The following is a 16,285-nucleotide window of genomic DNA, read 5'->3' as shown; positions in this document are numbered from 1 at the left end:
TTATGTGTGACAGTTGAGTAAGTAAGGTATCTGCCCTAGGATGGCTGTAAAGTTTATTTCATTTTATTTTTAATATTTTGGGGCCAGCAACCAACACATGATGTTGCTTAGTCGCTACGTCATGTCCAACACTTTTGCGACCTCATGGACTGTAGCCTGCCAGGCTCCTCTGTCCATGGCACTTCCCAGAACACTGGAGTGGGTTGTCATTTCCTTCTCCAAAGGATCTTCTGGACCCAGAGATTGAACTCACGTCTCCGGCATTGACAGGCAGATTCTTTACCACTAAACCCCCGGGAGAACATAATAAGTACTAAATTAAGGTTAGTTCTTTCTCCCTACAATTCCTCATTCAATCCTTCTCCCTCCTGATTTGAGAAAATCTCCTGGTCCTGATTGAGGGGGAATCAGAGTGGATGAATGTGTTCCCGTTAGAGGGGCTGGAAATACCATCTGCCAGTTAAGAGTTAAATGACCCAGAATCAGAAGAATCCTTCTGTGTGGGATAAGCCACGGGGAGAAGGAATGGAGCATTCCCCTCCACCATTTCACTGATCTAAGATCAACCTTTAGAAGAGAGTTTTTAAAATGTTTTTGTTAATGCAACTTACATGGTGTAATACATCTTATGCAGTGACAAAGTATACACAAACGTACATATACACAGTCACAGACAAAATTTAATAAAGATCCCTATTTTTACTTTTATTGGCAATATATGCTACTTTCTGGTCTATTCACTCCATGATCTTTAAAAAATAATTTTATGGACACGCTCATTGTTAACAATCCAACAGCTTAAAAATGCTTTTCAGAGTATCTCCAGCTATGACCTCCAACATCATAAATTCATTTGTTATTCCCTATGATGTTCCTGTCAGATAAGTAACAAAGCCAGCTGTTACTGTTTTGCAAATCAGAAAACTAAGAGATCATGACCAGAACGTTGAATTTAAACGAGATCAGAAATACAAAACCGGTGCTCCCCTGGTGGCTCAGTGGTAAAGAATCCACCTGCCAATGCAGGAGACGTGGGTTCGATCCTTATATGTGACCATCCCACATGCCACAGGGCAGTTAGTCCCAAGGGCCACAGCTATGAGCCAGCGCTCTAGAGCCTGGAAGCTGCAACTGCTGAAACCAGTGTACCTAAAGCCTGTGCTCTGCAACCAGAGAAGCCACTGCAATGAAAAGACCACAAACTGCAATTAGAGAGTAGCCTCACACAGCAATGAAGACCCAGCCCAGACAAAAATAAATAAATAAAAATTTTAAAATACAAAACATATAAATATGTGTGTGTGTGTTTCCATAAAATATTTCTTTCCATAAAATATTTTTAAAAAATTGAACGAACTTTTGGCCAACCTGAAATCTATACCTATATATCTAAATTTTTAAATATATATAATATATATATATAGGGGGGCAAAGGGTGGCTCTACAGTAAAGAACCTGCTTGCAATGCAGGAGCCATGGGTTTGATGCCTGGGTCGGGAAGATCCCCTGGAGGAGGGCATGGCAACTCACTCCAGTATTTCTTGCCTGGAGAATCCCATGGACAGAGGAGCCTGGCCGGTTACAGTCCACATGGTCACAAAGAGTCAGACACAACTGAAGCGACTTAGCACACACACACCCTTAGAGAGAGAAATGCTTTATTCTTTCTTGGGCTTTTTGTTCATAACTTCCAGAGAAAAAGCCCACAGTTTCTCTCAACCTAAATGCTAGGAATCTTTTAATAGCAATAAAGCATGAAATCAATCTTGGGCCTCCCCAGTCTCTGCTCAGGGCATCCACTCCATCAGATTCTGCTACTGCAACCATCAATAAGATCTAGGTCTTACAAGCATGCCTGCTTCATGGGACAAGCCCAGGGCCAGATAACATCTCAGTATCCAGATCACGGTTGACAAATAGGCCAGTGTCCCTTAGACACACAGCGTACCCTCTGGCATGTCTTAATTGGAGCTTATTATTTTATTTACTTTTTAATAGAAGATTCCAAAAAAGAGGAGGGGATGAATTAGTGGCTGGGATTAGCAGCGAGCCTCATAGCTTTCTCTTTAGTGTCTGCCTTGCCTCTGAGCAGGGCAGTTTGTTTTATTAATGCTCACTGGCCTGAAGCTACTGCCGTGATGTTAAAGATGCAGTGTTAGCACAGCACTGACATAAAGATTTGTTTTCTATGGGCAAGAAATTAACGATCACATAGGGTATTGAACCCCTGGCTTCCCTCCAACTTTCTGGCCTCTGTGTTCAAAGGCTGGATTAAAGGTAGAGATAGGGGCTCCTGAAGGGGTTACCACTAAGAACTCAGTGGAGATCAGGGAAATCTGGGCTGGAGGATCAGGACTGAGATATCATCCTATCTCCGTGTGAGATCAGACTTCCTCTTCATCACTCATCTTCCACCATCAGGCAATTCGCATGGACCATCAGGCAATTGGTTAAGAAGGAAACCAGGTCACCCCTTGGCAACCCAATCATCCTAGCAGCTTTGTCAGACAGAATGCAGAATTTTATTTGCCTCAATCCTGGAGGCCCTTCTGTCACCAGGTATAAGAGGGTATAGTGAACTCCAGTTTGATCCAGGACAGGATTTATACTCAAGACGTTGAAAACTTGAACATGAAGTTTCAGTTACTAGGGAGCCATCACTTTGGATTCCAGTTGTAACTCAGGAGGCCCATCCAAGCAGATGAGAGCAATGAGAGAGGCAGGGCTTAACCACAAAGAAGGCCCCAGGGGAGGGAGGTGGTAAGATCGTATTTAGTAACCTGGTCCATGATTCAGGGCAGACCTTCAGACATAACAGGGAATCAGAGTGGAGATGCTGCTGCCCTGGGGTCCCAGAACAATGTTCAGATCTGGTGCTCTGGATGTAAGAACACTAATCCCTGGAACCTCCTTTCTTGTAGGAGAGAGTCCTTCATGGGAATAGTTGCTGTTGGTTCTGGGTCAAAGAGAGATTACATCTGTAGCTGACCAGGCTTCATCTGATACTTCCTATGAGCATGCTTTGGACTCCCTGAACTTCAGTTTCCTCCTTTCTAAAATGCAGTGATAACGCCTGTCTCTACAGTTAGGGTTTTTGAGAGGTTTGAATGAGCAGATGGATACTAATCGGCATGTAGGACCAGGCACAATGATAGCAATAGCAATAGTGATATACTCTTTATTATCATTATTAATATTACTTTTCAGTTTCTAGGGTATGAAGAGGCATTTAAGATCTAATTCCGTCCACTTATCTCACTCACTCTGCTTAAGAAAATCTTCCCAGTTCCATGTGAGTAGTGTACGTGGATCAGTTATTCAAATCTGAAACTTTTAACTGGGTTCAAGTGTGTGAAATCCCATAACCGGTCTCCACCCATATGTCCCTGTGCTCACTGAGGGCTCCCTACCGCACTTCAGTCATCCTGAGTGCCACCCAACAGTGGACAAGCTAAGAAAACCTGAGTCACATCTCTCGGAGGAAAGTAGGTGGCAGCTCCGCACAATTTTCTGCCTGGATAACACAAAAGACACTTACAGCCAACAAAATATATTGCTTAAAATGTGTCACCAGACCTGGCTGGCACACTCTTCCATGAGGAAGAGACTAGGCAGATAGCCATCTCTTCTGTAGGAAATTAGTGTTCTTCTTGGAGATGGGGGATAAAACCAATGACCTCCAATGACTCACCATCTTAGTGAAAGATACTTGGAAACTCTCCTTCCCATCAATACTGGGGAAGGAATAGCAGAAAGTGACAAAGCATGAGCCCCACCCATGGCAGGACCACATGGGTCTCTGCATCTCCAAGTCCAGCTAGACATGTCCCATCTTTACTGGGTAGCCATATGCTCGGAACCCGGAAGACTGGGAGCATTTATCTACTGTCTATAAGTGTCAGCTATTAGAGATAAACCCAGGCAAAGAGACTTGAGGCCAGCTTCGTGCTCTATAGTTTAGCATCTTTTCTCTGGTCACTTCTTTGGATTACTTATTAAGCAATATTTATTTCATGATAACCTACCCCTGCATTGCAGGCCATGCGGTTACCAACCCTCTTCTCACAGTCTTTCTCCCCAATGTCAAAGCGAACAAAGGTGACATTTCTAATGGCATGCATCTGCATTTTAGGTGGAGCCATCCCCATCTTGGTGAGCCTTTCTTCCACTTTTCCTCTATCTAGAAAGGGCAAACTGTCTCTTTCCTAGAGCAGAAAACAGTTCCCAGATTTCAATACAGAGCTCTGTATCTCAGCCCACAAATTATCATGTGATGAAACCCTGGAGAAAGAATGAATATGGGCTCTTGTGTATAGGGTGTGCTCTTGTGATTGGGGTTTTATTCTAGAGCAGAGTTTGGCAAGCTTGTTCTGTAAGTCAATGTCTCTGGCTTATTTTGTATCAAAATGTTTTTATTGATGTATAGTTGATTTACAAAAACTATACATTTGTGTTGATTTATGGTACAACTAAGCTATTGTGCTAGTTTCAGGGGTACAGCATAGGGATTTGTGTATTTTTGCAGATTATATTTGATTATAGGTTATTGCAAGATAGTCTGTATAATTTCCTATACTATATAGAGAATCCCTATTACTTATCTATGTTATGTATAATATTGTGTATCTGATAACGCCATATGCTTAATTAGTCTCTTCTCCTCCTCCCTTTCCTCATTGGTAACCATAAATTTGTTTTCTATGTCTCTGAATCTGTTTCTGTTTTGCATGTAGATTCATTTATATTATTTTTTAGATTCCACGTATAAGCGATGTCATATAACATTTCTCTTTCTCTGTGTGACTTACTTCACTGAATATGATATCCTCCAGGTGCATCCATATTGCTGAAAATGGCAACATATTCTTTTTTACAGCTGTGTAGTATTTCATTGTGTATATACCACATCTTTTTTTGGATTGACACATATACACTATGGGAGAAGGCAATGGCACCCCACTCCAGTACTCTTGCCTGGATAATCCCATGGACAGAGGAGCCTGGTAGGCTGTAGTCCATGGGGCCACTAAGATTTGGACACAACTGAGTGGCCTCACTTCCACTTTTCACTTTCATGCATTGGAGAAGGAACTGGCAACCCACTCCAGTGTTCTTGCCTGGAGAATCCCAGGGATGGGGGAGCCTGGTGGGCTGCCATCTACAGGGTCGCACAGAGTCGGGCATGGCTGAAGCGACTTAGCAGCAGCAGCAGCATATACGCTATTGATTCTATGTATATAGTAGATAACTAATGGGAACTTGGTGGCTCAGACAGTGAAGAATCTGTCTGCAATGCAAGAGACCCAGGTTTGATCCCTGGGTTAGGAAGATCTCCTGGAGAAGGGAATGACAACCCACTCTAGTATTCTTGCCTAAAGAATTCCATGGACAGAGGAGCCTGGCAGGCTATAGTCCACAGGGTTGCAAAGAGTCAGACACGACTGAGTGACTAACACATTCACATTCACAATGAGAACCTGCTGAGAATTACAGGGAACTCTCCTCAGTGCTCTGTGGTGAACTAAATGTGAAAGAAATCCAAGAAACAGGAGATATATGTTTATGTATAGTGGAGTCACTGTCCCGTATTGTCAAAACTAATACAACACTGTCAAACAACTATATTATTTTGTTTTAAAATTTATTGCTTTGCATAAGCTCTCTCAGAACTATTCAACTCTGTTATTATAACCAACAAGCAACCACAGACAACGCCAATACATAGAAAGTGCTCCATAAATGTTAACTAATAAGCCCATTTTGTTGGGATATCCTACTCATTCTTTTCCTGAATCTCCATCCTTGGTCTCCCATCAACAACCTCCATAGCTCTGTTTATCAGGAGAAGATTGTCACCTCTGTAACAAGGTGTTGTCAACCCACTGGACCTCTCAGTTTGGGGGCAGCCTCTGAGATGGATGTTTGAATCCCAGGACCTTTAGCAGGCATCTCTCCGAACCCCCAAAGAGCCACCTTGCTGCTTCAGTTCACAGTAGTCCCATAGGTTGTGACAGGTGGACAAAGGAGGCAGGGACAGAGTCTTTTGTCCAGCATCATGAAGAACAGAAGGCTATCTGCAAGGCTCAGGAGGGGAGGGTGCAGCCAGAGAGTATGTCTGGCAGGAGACAGCTTCCTTGTCCTTCCTGGCCCCATTCATCCTGTCTTATCCCCTCCTGGAGCAGGGCCCCTTCCTCTTGTTTTACAAACTGAGTGATTTTTAATGATGTCAATCTTGTTGCCCTGACCAGTATCAAGGTGGGCTTGAGGTAGGTCTGACTTCACCAGACCCCTGATGTGCTCTCCTCTAATTTTTAAAGAGCCACTCAGGGGTCATTTGGCCACCCACCCCATATAGTCTTACCTGCTGAGTGTACAGTCTTAGGTGCCTGCTTCAGTTTTGGCTCCAGGGAAGGTGCTGTCTGGGGCTTGTACTGAGACCATTTGGCTCCTCATCTCTCAGGTGAGACATGTCCTTCTCCAGCTTCTCCTTGGCCGCTTGCTAATTTCACTGATGAACCAAAGCATCCGTTTTTAATCTCGTCAAATCAATTACAAATGTTACAGGTTGCAATTACCCAAGGAACTCCAGAAAACTAATTAATACGCAATCTCCACAATAAATTACCCCTTTCCTTTGGCCTTATGTTCCAGAAAACACTTCTCTGAGGATGCCGAGAAGGAGCTTTTCTCAGGTCTGCCAGGAATAGTTGAGAAGATGTTCTTTATTTGGCTCTGCTGTATTGTTTTCAGGGCTTTCCAGGTGACTCAGTGGCAAAGAATCTGCCTGCCAATGCAGAAGATGCAGGACACGCAGGTCCAATCCCTGGGTCAGGAAGATCCCCTGGAGGAGGAAATGGGAACCCACTCCAGTATTCTTGCCTGGGAAATTCCATGGACAGAAGAGCTTGGCTGGCTGCAGTCCATGGGATTGCAAAGAGTGGACACGACGTAGTGACTGAGTACACACGTGTGTTTCCAGGTGTTTGTCAGAGGGGGCCCGAGGAGTGGCTCTGTATGGCAACCACATTGCCTTTTACACTTTGGGGGGAGTTACCACGTGATCCGCAAGCTTGGACTGTCCTTCCACCTCAGGGAGGAACTTCAACTTACTTGGGAAAAATCTGGAGAGGAGGCAACAGAAAGCAAACATCAGATGCAGGGGGATTCTAGAAGGAAAAGCAGAGCAGCATGGTTTACTTGGTCCTGGCAGTGGTCAATCTCCTTCATCAAGGGAGCTTATCAGAGAAATTAAAAACATAATTTTTTTGTTTCTTTTTCCCAGTAACAACAAGCAAAGGAACCTCCGAGTTTGCTTAATCTCAGCTTTGGTACCAATAAAGGCTTTTCTTGTTGAAGGAATATTGGAAAACAGACTCTAGAAGAGTTTTCTTGGTGTCTCAGACATAAAGAATCTGCCTGCAATGCAGCAGGAGACCTGGGTTTGATCCCTGGATTGGGAAGATCCTATGGAGAAGGGAATGGTTACCCATTCCAGCATTCTTGCCTGGAGAATTCCATAAACAGTGGAGCCTGGTGGGTTATAGTCCATGGGGTCGCAAAGAGTTGGACACGACTGAGCAACTAATAGGAATATATCAATAATAAAAACAGATCAGCCCATTTATAGCACTCACATCCTCCCAGCAGAAGACCCTCCACCTGGAACTGCTGTTCATGGGAATTTTTACTCAAAATTGTTACTATAAATATCAGGATAAAAGAAGAAATGGGATAGCAAAGTTGTAACCATTCCAAGCAGAGTATCAGAAGATAGAGAACTTTAGGAATGATTTTGGTGTGTCAGGAGGATTAAGGATGGGTGAAAGTGAAAGTCGCTCAGTCATGTTCAAATCTTTGTGACCCCACAGACTATACAGTCCATGGAATTCTCCAGGCCAGGATACTGGAGTGGGTAGCCTTTCCCTTCTCCAGGGGATCTTCCCAACCCAGGGACAGAACCCAGGTCTCCCACATTGCAGGCAGATTCTTTACCAGCTGAGCCGCAAGGGAAGCCCAAGAATACTGGAGTAGGTAGCCTATCCCTTCTCCAGCGGATCTTCCGGGCCCAGGAATTGAACCAGGGTCTCCTGCACTGCAGGCAGATTCTTTACCAATGGAGCTATCAGGGAAGTCCAAGGATGGCTGACGGGAGGCCAAAGTTCTCGGACTCTGAGCAGTAGTGAGAAATTTCCTCTTCAGGGAACCCTAGGAATGGTGGTTGGTTGTTTGTGTTTTTGAGTCCACAAGTGGTGTGTGTGTGTGTGTGTGTGTGTGTGTGTGTGTGTGTGTGTGTGTGTGTGTGTGTGTGTGTGTGTGTGTGTGTGTGCAGGGAACACCAACAGCAAGTAGAGCAAGTAAGACCCTTCCAACACAGCCTATGCTGCCCGTTCCCCATCAGGGTCTGCATCCTTCTTGCTACGTTTGCACAGTGAACTGCAGTCTCCCCTCCAAGGGGCAGGGCAGAGGCAGAGAGAGACGGTGTGTGCCTCATCCCAGACCTGGCAGCTGGCACTGAGCCTGGCTCCTGGTAGGAGCCGATTAACATCTGCTGAGTGGATGGACTACACCCCACGCTGCTGAGCATAAGGACCCCGAGGGTGTGTGGCAGGCAGGCTCCCGGGGTCCCTTCCTCACCAGCAGTGCGGCCTTCAATTATGCAAATTCGGGAATCTGGGTTTTGTCACTTTTTCTTTGCCTATTTACTTTTAAGACACAAAGGTATTTCTTGAATTAACGTGGACTCAGACATGGAATATAGGAGAAACTCTCTAGAAAGAGGAAGCGAATCTCTTGTCAGATAATTCTTTTTTGGAGGAACCTTAGCTCAGATGATGTTCCCAGCTTCTTTGACTAAAAGTCTCAGCATTATCCTGATAATTCTCGCTTCTCACCTCTACTTGGTCATCTTGTTAGTTCAGTGTGCAGAGTTCTCTAATCGCTTGCTTAGAAAACTACTTTTTATTGTTTCTTTACAAAGTTGTGTCACTTTCTTCTGTACAGCGAAGTGAATCAGCTGTATGTGTGCATCCATCCCCTCTTTTCTGGACTTCCTTCCTGTTGGGTCACCACCGAGCAACGAGTAGGGTTCCCTGTGCTGTACATCAGGTTCTCATAGCTATCTATTTTATACATGGTATCAATGATGTAAACATGTCAATCCCAACCTCCCAATTCATCCCACCCTCCCTGTCTCCCTTAGTATCCATATGTTTGTTTTATTAACACATGTATGTGGAAACTAGGAAAAAACAGTGTCGATGATCTTCCTTGTAAAGCAGAAATAGAGACACAGATGCAGACGTGACTTTTACTGAAGCAGTCATTCTTTTTCCCCTGGATCACTGCAAGAATACTCAAAATCATCTTCTTGTTTCATTTCCCCAACTCCATGCTACTCACCTCTTCAAGGTGACCTTTCAATAGAATCTAATAGCATTAAGTTCAAACATATGAACTGGCCAAGACTGGACTTCTTTTGACCTTCAAGAAATAGCACTTTAATACAATTCAAACAGATGCCATTATCTAGCTCACAAATCTTTATTGGCATCCTGTGAACAGGAGTTTTTTGAGAGGAATTGGCTATACTTCATTTGTTAATCACTATCCCAGAAGTAAATAAGCCTGAGTGATACCCCAGAACCTCATTTTCCGGAGGTACTCTTTGCTAGATAACAGACAGCGAAGAACAGCCATTTACCATTTGGTTACAATGTTCAAGTCAAATCATAAAATATACCCTTGTCCATATTTAATGCCTTGCTGTATTAGCATCTGAACTGTAGCCTTTCTGATGTCTGTGTACAATGTCTCCTGGTGTAGAACTGTCAGCAAAACCTCAGGATGCACCCTGACACTACTGATTATTAGCTGAGTGACCCTGGGCAAATCCCCTAACCTGTTCATCCTTCTCAGAAAAATTAAGCATATGAATAGCACTTAGCCCACTGGGCTTTTGTGAAACTTAGAGGAACAGTGTATATAATGTGTTAAGTATTACCTATGAAGCAGTCCATGATGTTGGCACCTACTAAGTGCTCCATAATATTGACCCATCATTACTTCTCTCCATCAACGCAAAACAAGTTCTTTAAGAATCAGGCTTCTCTTGGACCCTGATGATATTCTACAGTTAAATAGCAACTCTGTGGGGGCATTTGCTCTAAGTCTTGCTAAGTCTGAGTTCATGTAATTTACATGTACCCAATGGGAATCTCCCTTACCCTCCTTTTCTTACCTATTCTTTATGTAAATGTGCCTCCATTTTTCTTATATTTACTTAGTTTGCATGGAGAAATTTAAAATAGTTTTTTTTTTTAATTTGAGTGATTATTGCCAGGAATGTGAATTCCAAAATGAATTAAGTCAAAGAGTTAAGGTGCTTTGTAGTTAGATTTTGCTTCATCTGACAAGAAAATATTAGTATTGTGCTGTTTTTAAATAGCACAGATAATTATCCCCTCATTAATGATGTCAAATATTATTTAACACATTGCTCCAATTAATTATGTTTTTTTTTTAAATTAAACAGCTAATCTCTAACAAGTTATGTTTAAATAATTATATCTAATGCTAATGGGATAGAGTGCATTCCAGCATCTTCTTTATAAACACAAAATGAAATTAAGGCTGGTTTGTTTTCCTTGGCTGAGCAGCTCCTAACTTCATGTCCCACCATTAGCTACACACAGTTTATGCTTCCATGCACGTGGGCATGCTAAGTTGCTTCAGTTCAGTCACTCAGTCATGTCTGACTCTTTGCAACCTCAGGAACCACAGCATCCCAGGCTTTCCTGTTCTTCAGCAACTCCTGGAGTCCACCCAAACCCATGTCCATTGAGTTAGTGATGCCATCCAACCATCTCATCCTCTGTTGTCCCCTTCTCCTCCTGCCCCCAATCCCTCCCAGCATCAGGGTCTTTTCAAATGAGTCAGCTCTTCACATCAGGTGGCCAAAGTATTGGAGTTTCAGCTTCAGCATCAGTCCTTCCAATGAACACCCAGGACTGATCTCCTTTGGGCATGGACTGTTGGATTCCTATGCAGTCCAAGGAGACTCTCAAGAGCTTCTCCACACCACAGTTCAAAAGCATCAATTCTTTGGCACTCAGCTTTCTTTATAGTTCAACTCTCACATCCATACATGACCACTGGAAAAACCATAGCCTTGACTAGAAGGACCTTTGTTGACAAACCTTTGTTGACAAAGTCTCTGCTTTTAAATATGCCGTCTAGGTTGATCAAAACTTTCCTTCTAAGCAGTAAACGTCTTTTAATTTCATGGTTGCAATCACCATCTTCAGTGATTTTGGAGTCCAGAAAAATAAAGTCAGCCACTGTTTCCACTGTTTCCCCATCTATTTGTCATGAAGTGATGGGACCAGATGCCATGATCTTAGTTTTCTGAATGTTGACTTTTAAGCCAACTTTTCCACTCTCCTCTTTCACTTTCATCAAGAGGCTCTTTAGTTGCTTCAGTCATGTCCAACTCTTCACCCCATGAGCTATAGCCTGCCAGGCTTCTCTGTCCTTGAGATTCTCCAGGCAAGAGCACTGGAGTCCTTTGCTATTTCCTTCTCCAGGGATCTTCCTGACCCAGGAATCGAACCTGTGTCTCCTGTATTAGCAGCCCAATTCTTGACTATTAGTGTCATGCTTCCAAGTCTAAAAAGCTCACTGTTGCCATGTGGACTGTGTTCTTCCAGGATTTTTTATCTGTTACTGTTCATCCTGGGGTGTCCTTTCCACTAGTCTTAGCCCAGGTCAAAGCTCATACATTCCCTGTTTGAGGACACCTCCCCAGCCCCTCCAACTGAATCACTTGTTTCATTCTGAGCTCCCAGTCTGCACTGCCCACTCTTCTGGTAGAATGTTCAGTGAACTACACTGGTACTGATCTCTGAGTATGTCTGTCCCCCAATCCCCCCACCGCCCCCCCCGGCTCTTCCGTATTCCCTTCTACATCAACAGCCCTCAGTACATGGAAAGTGGATGAAAACTGGATTTTCTTTACTTTTCTCCTCTAAATCAGTAAATAGATAAATGAAGAGAAGAACATTCATAGATGATCAATAAATGATTATTGAATGAAGGAGTGGATTAAATGAGTTAGTAAGAATCTTCATGAGTCTGGGATGTGCATGGCTTAAGGCACAAGAAAGATCAGAGACAGAATATTTATATTTTGAAATCAGAAGTGAAAAACAAAGTATAAAGCAATATTGTGGAGTTAAATGAGGTAATTTATTTAAAGTCTCTAGCCACACAATTCGCAGTAAGCTTTCTGCAGCAGATGCATTTTATTGTGCTTCTTATTGTTACTGCCATGTTACTCAGTAATTAGTAAATGGAAAAAGCTACCTAATGTAGCAGATGCTACCGGCTGCTGTTAAAGCACCTATTTGCTGCTATTTTCATTTATATTAAAGACACTTTTAAAAATAATTTACAGTGATAAAAACAGAGTTTAATGTATAATAGTTTCTATTAATATATATGAACTAAATGTATAGTGTTATATAATCTGTAAAATAACTTTACATGTATATAGAAACTATCGTTTGTTTTAATTCTTATAATACGGTGCCATGGCTCTGTTAAGTCGTACTTACTTACTTCTGCCTTAGGTCAAATTGCTGTGGCATCTTTATGTAATATCAAATGGTATTATAGTACACTGCATAATTGTTTTATCATGATGCTTATAACAAACTATCCCAGCCCCTCCTAGAAGGATATTTATTTTTTGATTCTTTGTAACAAACTCTCTCTCATCTGCCTCTGACAGGATATTTGCAGTCTTTTATGTCCTGTCGCAGTCTCCCTGGTGGCTCAGATGATAAAGAATCTGCCTACAATGCAGAAGATGTGGGTTTGATGCCTGGGTTGGGAAGATTCCTTGAGAAGGGAATTCCCTCCTCAGTTATGATCCTCAGAGGCTATCTTTACTGAATTCAGATTTTGATACTTTTTTAAAAGGCCATAATTGTCCCTTACAATTATACTTTTTTTTTTTTCATGAGCCCAACTCAAGCAGTGACTAGTTAATTGTTTAAATCAAAATATGTCCTTGAAGGTCAACAGTCATGTTTATAGCAAAATTGATTCTACTGTTAATACCCTATTAATTAAGTTCCCTTAGAACTGAGTGTGGGATAAATTAAAATTGACTTGTTGGAGTTAGGGTAACCTCCCTCGGAATGTACTGAACAGTTTTCTCTCCCATGTTTTATGAAAAGACTTGATTTCTCCGTAGTCTGTACAACATGAGAGTCTATTTTCAATACTTCACATCTCTTCAAATGTCGCGTGTTGATTATTTATCTGTTGTTGTTTAGTTTCTAAGTTGTGTCGAACTCTTTTGTGACTCCATGGACTGTAGCCCACCAGGCTCCTCTGTCCATAGAATTTTCCAGGTAACAATACTGTAGTAAGTTACCATTTCCTACTCCAGGGGATCTTCCTGACCCAGGGATTGAACCCACGTCCCCTGCACTGACTGGCAAGTTCTTTACCACTGAGCCACCTGGGAAGCCAGATTATTTATCTACTTCATGGCAAAAAGGATCACCACTCTCTGCAACATTTAGTCACTAATAAACATAACTACTTCATTCTTATAAGAAACTATACTTAACCAGAGTTTTCCCCCAGAGGTGTTGTCATTCAGTCACTCAGTCATGCCTGACTCTTTGCAACCCCGTGGACTGCAGCATGCCATGCTTCCCTGTCCTTTACTATCTCCCGAAGTCTGCTCAGACTCATGTCTGTTGAGTCAATGATGCCATCATGGCCATTCTGCCTGGCTATCATGTAACTTAAATGTCATGAAAACGTGCGTGATAAAAGTGATAATCCATAGATTAAATGTGCTACTCTTAACCAAAAATAGAATAACATCCACCAAATGGCAGGTTTTGCCCCCAATTTGGTGGTAGGTGGTGTAGGATATAGATTTATGTCCTGAAATCAAGAGCCATCTGGTTTTCTTCCCACAACTGAGATAGGAATTCATTGCTCTCTAAACTCCTTGGAATCCCTGGGTGTTTCAGAAGGCAAGGAGATTTGATTTTGTTCTTACAACAAAAAGGCCTGTGTAAAGAATTCTTTTAGTCTGTGTAACAATAGCAACACAAAATCATTTTATCTGAAACCTGAGAGTCTGATAGAAACATAGAATTTGGGAGAAGGTTTCCAAGATAACAAAACAGAGTCTTTAAATAGCAATGCTGATTTTGTTTTTTCTCCAACTTCTTACCTCGCCCCCATCCTGCAAATTTTCAATATTTAGCCATTTTTGCCTTTTTCATCTTAGTTGTAAGCATCTTATTCTAGCACTTCTTATTTTCCCAAGATAGAGAACACCAGTATCTGCCTATGGCAAGCAAACTAGAATCTCACCTAAGACCACTGATTAACTTGAAGTTTTAGCAAATGTTCTTGTAAAGAAATGGCCCGTTCTAGCACTGTCTCTTCTGTAGTTTCAACATTTAAAGTATGAATTCTCTTGAACACCTCACCTCTTCAATTTCTGTGTGTAGCCAGTAAAAATCAGCAGAGACATAGGAATAACCCTAATCTGCAGGCAGAGTGTGTTTTTCTTACATTAAAAAAAAGTGAGATTTTCTGTCATTTCTTAATTTAGTGTGTGATTTGAGCATTTTTTTTTTATGTATGAGGTAGGGGCTAATAATGATGAGAGTTACAAGGTAATCTGAAACATGTTTCTGATCTGTAAGGGAAAATGCAGTGAATAAATGCATTCAAACCCACCAGGTATTTATTTCTATCCTGCATAATCATGGACTTTTTTTTTTTTTATAAAAGAAAGAACATGTGGGCTTGGTCTTAAGACAAGTGGGGGTTTCAGTTACCAGCAGTGAGAAGCAGAGCATTGCAGGCAGAGTCAGGATGAGTCAAGTCAGAGAAACAGCAAAGTCCTGAGTATGTGAAGAGAGGTGAAAGACCAAGTGGCCTTTAATGGATGGATCATGTAGGAGAATAGAGTTGAAAAACGTGGATGAAGAAATAAGTAAAGCTCAGATAGAAGCTCCTTTTTCTCCCTAAATATGTGATATCAAGCCTCTGTGATAGAAAATGGCATAGACCAAAACTCTATTAAGTGAAGGGGTGGGGAAAGCAACCAGGCTTGCTGAAAACTCAACAAGCGTCCATTGTGAAATGTCTTTGCTTAAAATATGTGTTTAAGTACTGTAGGATCTAGAAAGAATGGTACAGATGAATCTATTTGCATTGGAAGGCAGAGTCTTAACCACTGGATGACCAGGGAAGTCCTTAAGATGAACCTATTTGTAAAGCAGAAACAGAGACACAGACAGAGCAAACATTTGGATTCCAAGGGGGAAGGGGCATGGGAGGAACGGGGAGGTGGAGATTGACACACATACCCTACTCTGTATAAAATAGGGAACGAATGAGGACCTCCTGGATGGCACAGGGGACTCCACTCAGTGCTCTGCAGTGACTTACATGGGGAGGAAATCCAAACAAGAGGGGCTGGATGTATGCATGTGTGTGTGTGTGTGTGCATGTTGTATACATCTAAAGGCTTTCCTGGTGGTGCTAGTGGTAAAGAATCTGCCTGCCAATGCAGGAGACACAAGTTCAATCCCTGTGTTAGGAAGATCCCCTGGAGAAGGAAATGGCAACCCACTCCAGTGTTCTTGCCTGGAAAATCCCATGGACAGAGGAGCCTGGTGGGCTACAGTCCATGGGGTCACAAAAGTGTTGGACACAACTTAGTGACTAAACAACAATAGCAAATATATGTATACCTGTGTGGGTGTCTGCATATCTGTGTGTGTATATATCTAGCTTATTCACTTTGCTATACAGCAGAAAATAGCACAACATTGTAAAGCAACTATATTCCAATACAGACTGAAAAGAAAAAATACCGGTTCTCAGTAAATTTAAACTTTATGTGAAGATCCTGCTGCATAAAAGCTATTTATTAAAATAAATATAAATAACAAGTTACATCTCTGGAAAGTATATATGTCTACATATCTATCTATATATCTATCTAACTCGATTCTTACTTTTAAATATTTTCATCATTCAAACCACAGTAAATCTCAGCTTCTTTATTGCACTACCTTTGACGTATGATATTGTACAAATTTAAGGGGTAGAACTTGTTAATTTGATACATTTATATATTGTCATGTGATTCAAACACCTCCTTCAATGCTTTCCTACCTAATCATTTAAAGCCACTATCTCCCTGGAGCACTCCATTCTGCTGTGTCCTCATATTAGGTTT

At 42.0% G+C, this 16,285-nt stretch overlaps 1 protein-coding gene across 3 annotated transcripts in view; it reads left to right on the top strand.

Annotated features, from left to right (window-relative positions):
* Positions 1 to 16,285, top strand: part of AGBL1 (AGBL carboxypeptidase 1) — a 900,518-nt gene that overhangs the window by 858,472 nt on the left and 25,761 nt on the right. Inside the window, exon 23 of one of the 3 annotated variants that reach the window (XM_043434376.1) lies at positions 12,788 to 12,872. The exons of the other annotated variants lie outside the window; for them this stretch is intronic. Coding sequence (XP_043290311.1) covers positions 12,788 to 12,839 — 52 coding nt within the window. The 3' untranslated portion in view covers positions 12,840 to 12,872. Of the gene's footprint in view, positions 1 to 12,787; positions 12,873 to 16,285 lie in introns of those variants that run through there. 3 annotated transcript variants of the gene reach the window in all.

The sequence above is a fragment of the Cervus canadensis genome, chromosome 17 (assembly GCF_019320065.1).
Source record: "Cervus canadensis isolate Bull #8, Minnesota chromosome 17, ASM1932006v1, whole genome shotgun sequence".
In the NCBI taxonomy this organism is placed as follows: domain Eukaryota; kingdom Metazoa; phylum Chordata; class Mammalia; order Artiodactyla; family Cervidae; genus Cervus; species Cervus canadensis.
Note: the sequence above shows the minus strand (reverse complement) of the source record. Positions and strands in the feature narration are given on the sequence as shown.